The sequence below is a fragment of the Monopterus albus genome, unplaced genomic scaffold, assembly GCF_001952655.1.
Source record: "Monopterus albus unplaced genomic scaffold, M_albus_1.0 scaffold6.1, whole genome shotgun sequence".
NCBI classification, from domain to species: domain Eukaryota; kingdom Metazoa; phylum Chordata; class Actinopteri; order Synbranchiformes; family Synbranchidae; genus Monopterus; species Monopterus albus.
Window position 1 is genome coordinate 1,873,890 of NW_018127886.1, and position 12,579 is coordinate 1,886,468.

The following is a 12,579-nucleotide window of genomic DNA, read 5'->3' on the forward strand; positions in this document are numbered from 1 at the left end:
GTCGCGTGGTCGATGGAGATTATGGACCTTAAATTAGAAAACACTCAGCCAAAATGATCTTCAACCACGATTTTTGTTGGTAAATATATCGTTGGATGTTTCAGAAAGTATGAGTTGCAGTTTCAAGTAGGTGGCTGATATTATCAAGTGGCGTGCATGTGATTGTTCTTGGATTTACTGACAAACTTCTTCTCCTTGACTCGCCGGTTTTGGAACCAGATGGTGACTTGGCGCTCTGAGAGGTTGGTGGCGGCCGAGATGCGCCTTCTCTTGTCTTTGGTGATGAACTTGCTGGCTGCATACTCTTTCTCCAACTCCTTCAGCTGGATCTTGGTGTAAGGGACACGCTTTTTACGCCCACGACGGTAACTGCTGACCTCAGGCTGCAATGGCACAACATCTTAAGGAGAAACAAAAAGAAATTGGACATAAAATATTAGACTGTGCGCCAGAACACCACAAGGTTTCACCACACAACGCCATTAGCACTGCAATGGCCGAGATCCGTGTATTTCTTTTACATATTGACTTTACCAGACAGAAAATACGAGTAGTTTTCAAATAATTTAACGTTCAAAGTCAGACCGCTTTTCCATCACCCTCTCTCTCTCTCTCGCTCACTCTCTCTCTCTGTGTGTGTGTGTGTGTGTGTGTGTAGGGTGGGGGTGTAGCAGTAGGCAACAGAAATGCTGTTGCAGTCGAGATCTCAGGTGTACTGCACCTGACATATGGGAACACAATTATAAAAACGTCTAAGTGAATTCACTCGTGTAAAATCATTACACAGTGACAGGCCATGAATAATCAAGTTACAGCCACTACAGCTGTGCGATGTTTCCACAGTGATAGGATCAGGGGGCCACTACAGCTGTGCGATGTTTCCACAATGATAGGATCAGGGGGGTTTTTTTTGGCTCAATCTCCTGGTCGAACTGGATCTACTAAACAACCGAACAAACATTGTTATTAGTATCTGAGATATGTCTCTGCTTCAACTTCCTGTGCAGTTATAAATTGCAATAAATCTCGGTGTGGAAACAATATTTCGACCAGCGCTTGGTTAGAACAGAGAAATGAGAATGTGTCAAATAAACTAGTAACAACTGAGAACTGTTTGGGGGATTCAGAAACTACGCGTTAAGAACAATTTCACAACAGTGAACAATGTTTTAAAACACTTCCTTAATTTGACCTAAAATGTAAATATCATTTTTTTCCATTGTATTCCTTCTACATCTTTTCAAAAGTCACAGTACTTTTGGCAGTGTTTACTTTGACTGTTCAGGTAAGCAAACTTCTGGGATTACGCCCTTGCGCCAAGACTGGAGCTGAGTGCGAACTAGCCAATGAGAAATATGACAGGACAAATATGGCGATACCTCTGGAAACAGTGGCAAGCTCGGAGACACGCAGCTTTTACCCCCGTGTAGCTTTAAAGGTAGGGACTGTGGATATAACTCCACAGTTCATGTAAGATTCTGGAAGCCCAATTTAGGCCAAACGATAGTCGAGTATTATCCTCACGACACTCTTGTTATTCTTATGTGTTAAATATTGTGTCAGAGGTCATTTGAGGCCGAGTTCCGCTCACTGCTGTTGAATTTTTTATTTTATTTGAAGGCAAAATTGTTCCATCTATGTGTGTATGTGTGTGTGTGGGGGGGTGTGCATGTGTGTTAGTCTGTGTGTGCCTGCGAAGCAACACAGAAGACATACACAGCGCGCGCTTGTGTTCTCTACATGTGAGCGCGCATTTGACTGCGCGCCCGTGCTTGCGTGGCTTGCTCCTATGCATTTTCAATATAAGGGGGGCATATGTCATGTGTGACGTTCAGTAGGAGTCCGAGCAGCTCCATGTCTGAAATTAAAATACCTACAGGTTTCTCTTGTACTAAAAGAAGCGGCGTAGTAAACACTGCGACCCGCGTGCTGATCAAGCCCGTGTACATTATAGCCTATCATGCATGTTGTCTGATAGTAAGTAGAAAGGCGAGCCTGAACTGTCATGTGAACCGAGCAGTGACAGTGTGACAGTGACTTGTCATTTGTGTTGAATGATGCTGACATTTGTATGCAATGCAAATGTTTCCCAAATGAATCTGGATAAACGCAAAAGGCTGTGGAGAGGCTACACTGCAGGGCGCCGAGATTTACTGGCACAAGCCAAAAACAGTAGGCTAGCTTAGTCAGTGCACTGTCGTGCAGAGGGCAAAGGTACGTACTGGTGATCTTTTTATGTTCTACGTGACCGAAACTGAACTGTATTCTTTTTAATCATATGATGAATTCAAATAATATATGACTTCATATAGTCATATGACTTGAAGTGGAAAGGAGCTGAAAACTGCTGAAAGCAAAAGGCCCAGGCAGCTGAACAGCCACTTGAACTCAAAACTTTTTGAATTTTTCAATTTTAAGAAAGTGCATAACGATTTGTTTAATGTCAAACTGAGGATAATAATAATCAATAATCACAGATTTCATAAGGGATATGTGGTAATCGACATATGTTTACTGAGCACATTTAATGCTCCCATGCATGAACTTCTAAGTAAGTTGATATTGGCACTTTAACACAATACAATTTAGAGACTAAGAAATACGATCTCGGCAGAGTAAAATTATCTGATATTTAAATAGCTTTCTTAATGTGATGACACAGGTATTACAAGCCTACAAGCCACTGAACTATCATATGAATTCCAGTGTGTTGGGGGGAAAATTTTCAAACTATTTTTTCCATACCTGGGAAAGGTGATTTCCAAAGATGGGTCGACTGTGTTTGTTCTTTGGAGCAGTACACCTGCCCATCCCAACCATTGGAGAGAGCCCAGTGCTGGTAGCCCTCCATGGGAATCAAGGCGTCGTGCCGCGGTTCAGGATGGGCGCTGATGCTGGGAACCACTGACACGTCTAGATATCCAGGAACAGCCTGATATGAGCTGGCGAAACTCGGGTAGAAGGCAAACTCTTTCGCCCTGGTAGACAGCTCCTCCGAGGGCAGCGCTGTGCTAGGCTCGGGATATTTCTCTGCGGGGTGGTACGAGCAAGGTTTCTGCTGCAAGTTCACGTTGTGCGAATGAGATAATCGACAGCCATAATATGGGTTTCCAAAGGGATAACCGTAGCTCAAAGATGCACTCGATGATGTCTGCGGAGCTGGACACTGCCGACCGGGGTCTGGAGAAGAAATATCCGAGTAGACGGAGCCTTGGTGGGTCGCTATGGTGCCAGAATGTCGTCCCAGAGCGGGGTGCGACATCAGCTCCCTGCAGTGGGTCGCAGGGCAATTACCGCTCAGTCCCTCCATTGTTTGGCTTTTATTCTGGTTGTTTTCATTCGGGCTTTTTTCGTAAACGTACATCAAGGAGTCTGCCCAGCGTGGATGCAGAACCAGCGAAGTCGTCATATCAGGGGCTGCCGATGCTTTTTAAAAGTCGACTTCTCCAAGACGGACAGCTCATTTCCAACTACATTTTACACCACGCGCATGCGCACCAGGGGACCTCGTGTGTCCACTTTATTAAGGAATCTGGCACGTGATACGGTAACAAGTCCTACGAGATTGGGCTTGCGAGCTGGGGCAGAGCAGCCCTTTAAAGAGCCACTACCTAATGTGTCACAGCTTTTTCCTGCAGAATACCGAGTCACACCATTGGCTTAAGTCACATAGACCCAGATTCTTAAAGGGGAGTTACTTTCAAGAGCGGGGCAAACGAAAACAACCTGTGAAATTTGGCCGACTCCGAGAACTACCAGTAAATATAAGGGCCTATGATACATGTTGCAGCTTGTGCATGGGAAATAAAATAGTCTATAGGTGATATCATTTTAATTCAATCTTTGAATCTAATACAATTTGCTTCCAGAAGCACTGGTGGACAGATGTTGTGTCTCACTGGGTGAGAGAGACGTTTCGACTGAGATTCAGTTTGCTTATTAAATGTGATAATAAACGGAACATGACTTAATCGGGAATCCGAGGTCTGTTGCCAATTTAATGTCTATCAAGTAACAATGGATTACGAAAATACAGAGCTGTCCAAACAAATGCATCTGTGAAGCGTTCAGTCTTTCCAAGACTCCTTCCATTTCCAGTACAGCCGTGCACAGCCTAAATGCCGCTGAGTCACCTATGAACACAGGTGAGATTCTGTGACCAAAGGCTACTTCTCAGCAGGATTTAATGAATATGTTTACTACTAATGCTGCCTTTCAGCAGTCGATACTATGGAACACAAATGTAGATGATTATAGCTTTAGAGTATTGTTATTTAATCGGTCAGGTAAACATAGGATACTTTGGAGTCTACAGGATGTGTGTGTGTGTGTTAGGTGCAGAGCTAGGGGCTTTAATTTTAATAAACCTGAATATGATCAATGAGTGTCGTTGCACTTTGGAAGCAACAGGACGAGGTGAAAGCTTTTCCAGTTAAGATACCGTGATTACAAATTGCATTACAGTACACGGTGTATCTTTATCTTGAAGATATAATTAGATTAGTAATCTACAGTGAATGAAAGCCTCGTTTAGCTTCAGAAATGTGACTGGGCACAAATATCTTTCTCGGTTAGATCTAAAAGTGCAGGATAATGTGACAGTTAAAATGACCATTACACGGATTCATGTGACGTTGCTACTTTACTACGTTATTCATTGAAGTTGATACTGATGCTTCCAGCCGAAAATAAGTCCAAGAGGTCGCTTTCGGCTCCAGACTTTATTTATTTAGACTCCATGGTGCGGACCTAGTTCCAGCAGAAACTTGGGCGCCATTATTTCACACGCGTCTTCCTGCAGATTTGAAGGACCTGACACTGTGCAAAGCTCATTGCAGAAACTAAAACGTCTTTTCTTTTTTAGTTCACCTCCGGACCATTTTATCACAACAGCTGAGCAAATCCTCTGTTCCTGTCCACTGCAGCACTTTCTTTAAAGATACTCCTGGGTTAATATTTAAGAGTTGACTGTATTTTAGAGTTTGTAACATTACTGTTGGGATAGGCCCACAGAGCTTCCAATAAAATAGGCTTTTTGTGATGCCTATCCCATGACTCACCCGGGCTACAAGCTGTCCTACAAAGGGTGTCTAACATTTCTGCACTTCTGAGGTGCTTTGAGAATAATCAGGCTACCTTAGTGCAGGGTGTTTATACTAAGAAAGCTTTAAGTCCAGTCCTTCCTTGGACAGAGACTGAAGTTCTTTTGTCTTAAGGAAATTAGAGCTACAATGGCTCATCCAAACGGCAGCTGCACGGAAGTCCAAGGTCAAGGTAAAAAAAAAAACCGCAGACAAACAGGGTCATAACCAGACAGAAAAGACTGAACTTCATATTAGAGTATAGACCCAAAACCAGCGGTTAAGTAGAGACCCTTAGTCTAAAATATTTGCTGTGTGTGAGGGAAGGGGCTTTATATAACCCCTTGTGATTTCATTTAAAGGATCAGGAATTGGACCGCATTTGCGCTGCAGCCGAATCATTTCAAACTAACATTTTTCCAAGCTCAGACTTTGGGAGATGAGAAGTTTTTGCTATCAATGAGTGGCTTTATGTTATTATTAGTTCGGTGCATTTTGTATTCACTCAGCCTAACGTCCGCATGGCCTAAATGTTTTTGGGCCATGGTAAAAGTTTCTCACTGGGCAAAAAAGTCTCAAAGATAATAGCTGAAGTTTTTAAACTTAGAAGAAATACTATGATTAAGTTATAGTTTATGTTGCAGTAACCATATTTCACAGGTTAAACCTGTTTGTGGTCTCCTCTGACAAATATGGATTGATTTTAATATTCACGTTTCAAGAAGAAACAAATGCATAATGAAGTAGCCAGATATTTTTTAAACACCATAAATTTGCTATTTTGACTTTATTTTCTTACTTTGTGATGAACAAATACATTTATTATACTGTTATAATCAGAGCAAAACGATCATATTTGTAACCCTCAAATTGTTCAATGCCCTGACACACCAGCTGCCTTATAAACCAGAAACATGTCAGCGACGATATTTAACCAGCAGCATCTCCTACGCACCCTGCAAAAGAGAGAGAGAGAGATAATGAATTCTAGAAGTTATCTATCTTTTATCTTTCGTCAGTAATGGGCAGGTAGTAGACACATTGGTGGTTTATTCAAGGATGAAAATATGTCGTTTAGGCATGATCCAGTTTCACATGCAGGGCTGTTTCATACTTAACACAATATTTCCATCTAAACTATCTATCAAGAGATAAATAATTTAACAACCAAAAGATTTAGCCTGCCAGTTTATGAACGATGATATTCACTAATCCAGGATAAAGTTTTACTTGTCCCCGAGATGAAATAGGTTACTCTGGTAATTGACTTTTTCCATGTACATTTTGTGACCAGGGGCGAAAAGAAAAGCTGTAGATCAGTAAACATGTGGATGTCAGTATCATTTCTCCAAACACCAAAAGTGAATTAAATTCCAATAGACTATGGCTAAACACTAAAATGTGGAGTCATGAAAACAACAAGAAATTTGTCAACAACAGAGTATCCTAAACGTTTTTGCATTAATATAACATTTTTAAACGGTGTTTAAAAAGGTGTTTTAAGCTTCGACGTGGAGGCTGCTTACTGAATGTTTATGGCGGAAGTTCACTGGAAACACCAATTTGTACAACTATTCGTTCATTTTCATTCCATTTTCTTTTCTTAAAAAGAGTTAAATAATGTGCAGGAAGACGTGAGATATTTCTTCTCCACTGTGGTTTTACCTGTTTCAGAGGCAGATACATGTCAGTGTCCTGAAAACCAGCCATGATATGCTGCTGTAACTATCTTGACAGTCAGACACCTTGTCCTTCCACACAGGCGCTGTCAGTCGGAGAGAGAGCCTGTCTGATGCAAAGGTTTGTGGGGGAGGGGAAGCACCCATCTCCTTACAAATGCCATCTACCTGCGGCTTCCGCTCTCAGGATCTGACTGCGTGCGCACATGACTGATCTACTGGATCTCATGCAAACAGAATATGCTCTTATAAACATACAGTAGCCTAGATGTGTTACCAAATGCCATTTTGATCCCGAGGAACAGGTCATTCCACTTATTGGAAAGCCATGTCTGTTTTTAAAATAACAATGATACAGATATCAAAAGGAAAAATGGAAATAAGTCAGATTAGCCCAATGGTCAGTTTCCTTTACCTTGATTTAGGGAAAAGCTATTGATCACATTATTGCAACGCAGTCCCGCCATCAAAATGACTTTGTCTCGGTGTGTCCTCAATACGTATCTGTGGGTTAAATGGCAATTAATGTCAATAATGATAAATACCATTACTTATTACATATTATTTCACCGGACTAGAAAGTGACGCACAAAGTCTATGAAGAGACCACGTAGAGATTGAAGAAGGTGGTGACAGCTTGCAGGTTGAGCCTACGCCATGCACGCTGAAACCAGGTTGCGTTCATCTTTATGAGTTTACAGCCAGTCTCAGGCTTAACTTTCAAATCAAGCTCAAAGGAACCTGAATGGAAATTTCAGGACACTAACATTTCAACCAAAACAACCAGATAGGTTTGCGCGCTGTAACAGTACAAAAGTCAGTGGAACTTGTGATTATTCATGAGGACTGGGAAGTTTTAGTAAACGTAGACATGTCCAACTCAGTGGAAAGTGTTTTAACAGATTCAATTGACTTAATGGACCGAAATCTGAGTGTAGTGCATTCATACATTTCATAGTAAATGGTGTGTGCCTCGTGAGCCTGGTTTACGTGTATTTTGCATTGAGGTTTGTGTTAATGCGACATTATCTTCTACAAAATAGCTTCTTTTTAGTATTGCTTTATGTGTGCATATCTCTTGACTTGTCTGTGTGTGTGTGTGTGCATAAAAGAAAGTGGGCTGTTGCAGCAGACAGCAGAGCAGAGCAGTTCACTTTATGAAAACATTCCTACAAAACTAAAACTAGATTTCAGTCTGGTGTTTTTCTGCTCAGCCCGGCTTCAAATTACAATCTAAAATGTTCAGAATCGTAAAACTAAGGCCAGTTGATTTCTATGCCAAAGGTCCGGGCACTGGAAGGCATGTGACTTTGTCAAGAAAAATGATTAACCTGTGGTTAACCTGTGTGTGCCTGAAAAACAGAATGATCTGACTAGATAATAAATACACACGGACATTTAAACGCAATGATTAGTATGCGCCAGTATATTACTATAAACATTTCGCTTCCTATTTCACTTTGCGCCAAGAGTCACAAATTGCTGCATTTCACATAAGATCTTGCTGCATATGCGTAAACAGTCCGTCACTAACCGCGCTTAGACTCCTTTTACCCACAAAGCCATTTTTTGTGTGTGAAATAGACTCTTCTTAATCTCTACGAAGTTAAAAGATCTGCAGCACATCCCATCTAAGAAAGTAGAGGCTTTAAAATCAGACATGAGGGCTTCTCTGAAATCCAGTTACTGTGTGTTCGTGTTGGTGGATAGCTTCTATATGATAATCACCAACAAGTTAGTCCATCCTTTTGGTAGTGTGCCATTAGGCCATGGAACTGAGTCGTTTAACCTCATCCAGAGCAGGTAGACTAGGAAAGAACAGGACAGATTTAACCGCAAAATAAAGCAGGCCAGGCAGAGCCGCGCCCAGAGGACACAGCAGGCTGGCAGAAGCCTGGCCACAGTAGATTTACATAAAGCAATACTGGCTTTACGGCCTGTTTATTTACTGTTCGTATAATGTTATTATAATGCCAGTGGTTCCTTGCTCAAAGCTGACTGCAAGCTTTACCAAACTGTGACAGTAAGATGTCTTTTAGTGTTGCCATTTATATAACATAGTACTTTTCAGTTTGGAGAGAAGCCGTGGACTGCAATTAAATTACTCAAGAATACAACACCGGCGTAATGGCGAGCATGTTCAGCTCAAACGTCAGCACAATGCCTTACAAGTTAGAAAACAGGCTGCAAGTATATACACTGGTAATTATAGTGTCTACATAGCAATAGTCTACAGCTTTGGCCTATAGTTTGTTTCCTAATATGGACAAACTTGCAAACGCGTGATACCATTGGATAATACTAGTTAAAGTTACAGTCACCAAATGAGCGTGTTCAATAAAGACACGTTTGTACTTGACATTTTGGAGGGAAGTTAGTTCAAACACTTGTGATGTCTCATCACTGTGGTCCCGTCTTACATCTTGATGTGACTTATTAGCAAATTCTCTTTTAAAATGTGCTCAGAACTTGTGTTTATCTTAAGGAGCCCTGCAGGAGTGGATTCTGAGTTTTCCTGCTACAGAAAGGAGACGAGATAAATCCACAGTTTGAGCGTCTGGTCGGAAGTCCAAGTTCAAGTTAAGAGAGGCGGTCGCGCCAAACGTCCAGACAGCAAAACAAAAGACACACACGCTCATCATTATTCATCTCACTTCTTCTCTCTCAGAGTAAAGCGCTTTAAACTTTCTGAGCATATTTCAGACTGGCTAACACAAAAAGACCATGCATGTGTATGTGGTGCATTTAAAATGTTTTATGAGATATTTGTGAAACTGGATTTTCCCCCAAAATAGGTCTGAAAATAGAATATTTTAAATGTGATTATCAGATGTAAACGGACATTTTAGACAAGGCCATGGTTATGTTACTTTCAACTGTTGTGTCAGAGAGTGTTGAAGCGTTTGCTATTGTCAATCACACAAGCAGCTTAAAACAAACTGTGTTTAGTCGTGCAGTGCGGGAGGAAAACGAATCCCATAGAAATGGAAACCACTACCCAAATAATCAATTTACAGATTCTGGAGCTTTGCGCTATAAAGCAGTGTTCCCATGCCACTTAGATTTATATTTATGTGCATTACAGCCTTCAAAATGTTCACGTATAGAAAATGTGATGACTGGTTCAGACCATACTATGAATCCTTGCATCCTAACACGCCACTATACCGTCCACTGCCCAGTAAAATAAAGGAAAATGACATTTGTTTTAATGTTTCCTGAAACCTGAAGGGCCTTCCTGCACTGCAGGTCCACCTTTATTGTACAGGTCTACTTTTTTTTTTTTATTTAACTTCATTCATCATGAACTAAAACAGGTCATTAAAATCCTCTTACTGACGTAGGTAGCATGCATTTTAGATTGCATTATCTAATTCCTCAATGTATCTTAATGTTGTTTACCATACAGCCCTTCCTGTGGAGAATCCAGGCAACAACTACATTTACATCATCACAAACGTTAGCACAAACTAGGCTATTAGCCGACTTTATTGATTCTATATTAATAGTAGGCTGCAACATTTAGATCATATTTTGATTTTAAAGCACAAAGTCAACTATAGCCTGTGGCAACACGCTTTGCTATATAAGACTACAAATAAAAATCCGACACATTTGCAGGAAGCGATTCTAAAGACAACAACTTCCTCGTCCAGTGTGCGTGTAGGCCGACCGTGACTGTACGAGGAACCTAAAGTCTCCATGGGTTGATGGTTTAGTAGAGCTGTGGACTGGAAATGATGGCTGGGCCTGCCTCTTCTTGCTTAAATCTTTGTGAGGGAGGAAATCTTACAGTGAAATTGTGCACAGGAAGCCATCGACAAGGCAGAGCTGACGTGTAAAAGCTCCAGGACACAACCTGCTGCAGGGAGTGGCATTGAAACCAAACTGGTACAAAAACACATTCATCACAAAAATCAAGAAGTGCTGGACTGACGATATTGGGATTAATCCAATCCCCATGTGTGCTGGACTGACGATATTGGGATTAATTCAAGCCAGAAGGAAAAACATGTGGCTGAAGGACTTCATTGCTTCATTGCTATGTTGGCTGAGCCAACATAGCCGGATAGTGTAAGCTGTAAAAAAATGCAACTATACAGAAATTTGAAACTGACGGCGAAACCACTGAAAGATCATTTTAATTCGGTTACATTAACTTAATAGAACCTGATTCCTTTCTTTGAGAGTTTGATAGAAAATAAAATAAGAATGAAAAAGCCTTCTATATGGTCAAGTTGGCAGTCCACTATACGGATTAGGGAGCTGATATAACAACTCTATTCTGTAGTTTTGATGAACGTCTTTGTGTGCAGTATGTTTCCCATTGTGCTACTTGGCTCATACCTTTCAGCTTGCGCCTCACATGCTTGAGGTAAATTGAAGTCATTAAACCAATGGGAGTATTTTGCATTCAAGCATGTGCAGCTATTTACCAACTGGTGCCTTCAGATGGACGCATGATGCGGTTTTCACGCAGGTTTTCATCAGAAGAATGTTTTATATAAGAACGTATCCTTAAGTGGTGCATTTTCTGAAGTTGGCACAGAAATGGCGAGAAACGCAACACTAGTAAATCCCACTTCAACACTGAATACTTGACATTTGACTGACGTGACAGACTCCTTATGATAAATGTAATGTGTACAAGGAGTGATTGGGCCTGTCTCTCAAAGCGTAATGAAGCCCTGCTCAAAATATAACTGACTTCCTTAACTGGTCCAGAGCCCTCTTTTGCATAACATAAAAGGGCTATTTGACTAAGGCTGCTTGTCCTGAAGCCCTAAGAGCTTTTGGTTTAAATTTTACTTGGGTTAATCGTTCACGACCATGAATTCGTTCACATCTGATGCCTTACAAGCTTCCTTCAGGCCACTTTAGTTTTCTGTACAGAAAATTGTGTAGAAAAGAAATCGGGAAGAAAAGTGGCCGAAGCTTAGTTAAATTAGAGGAAGATTGGAGAACCAAAGTTGGATATATATAGAGTAGGTACTCTCGTCCTCCTCTTGGTGTTCTTCTTTCTTTCTTGCGTTAGGCCTATAGGCCACGGCCTAATATGAAAGGAGATAGATTGATAGGCCAACGACACAAATTGATTAATGGACCAAAATTAGTGCAGATTCACTTGTACCAATGCACTCCACCATTATGGAGATGAGCAAAACGAAGTTCAAGTTCAAAGTCAATGCGCCCAGACAGACCTGGGTGTGCTCAGGACAGGACAGCCCTCACCTCTCTAGCAAACCAAATCAGGACCCTCTTGCATAAGCGGTGTTCAAATGCAGCTCTACCGAAATAATAGAGACTCCCAAGACTCCAATTCAAAGCAAACAAAGACATAGATAGATAAATGGATAAACAAAAAAAGCTGTAAATAATCTATACCCTCCTCTTCCGAGTGCATCCAAATAACATGGTAAGTGGGCGAGTGTTCATTGAAGGCCATTTTAAGGCCTGTCTCTCTCATCTGATCTGTAGCGGTATGTTAAACCTGTGGCTGCACACACACACACACACACAGAGCTCTTACTGATTTGGCTTTTCTGTTGTATGTCTGAATTACATCAGAAATACTGACTGGACTTTGCTATTCAAATTCGATTATTTTCTTTATCCATGTTGTATTGTAGGTCTCATAGTCCAGCCAAAACATGGTCATGTATTATGGTAATGTATTGTTTACCAGAAGAAAAGGATGTAGCTTAGCTAGTTAGCCTCTATGCTAGTCACTAATTATTAATATTCATAAAAATATTAAATTATTTAGAAAATAAGGTCATGAAAGAAACAAATCAGATGAAGCTCGGGTTATTTGCAGC

At 41.0% G+C, this 12,579-nt stretch overlaps 1 protein-coding gene across 1 annotated transcript; it reads right to left on the reverse strand.

The window, feature by feature from the left end:
• On the reverse strand, nt 1-3,475 carry hoxc13a (homeobox C13a). The gene is made up of 2 exons (XM_020619708.1): nt 2,746-3,475; nt 1-400 (listed from the first exon to the last, which is right to left on the reverse strand). Exons 1-2 carry the CDS (start codon nt 3,407-3,409, stop codon nt 144-146), a joined length of 921 nt encoding a protein of 306 aa, XP_020475364.1. The 5' UTR covers nt 3,410-3,475; the 3' UTR covers nt 1-143.
• Nucleotides 3,476-12,579: the final 9,104 nt, after the last annotated feature.

Bases quoted from the DNA above. Each gene is read 5' to 3' on its own strand.
- hoxc13a (XM_020619708.1), bottom strand. From the start codon at position 3,409: ATGACGACTTCGCTGGTTCTGCATCCACGCTGGGCAGACTCCTTGATG. The intron at 401-2,745 runs GTATGGAAAAAA...TTTCTCCTTAAG, and splicing joins TTGGAAATCACCTTTCCCAG to ATGTTGTGCCATTGCAGCCT.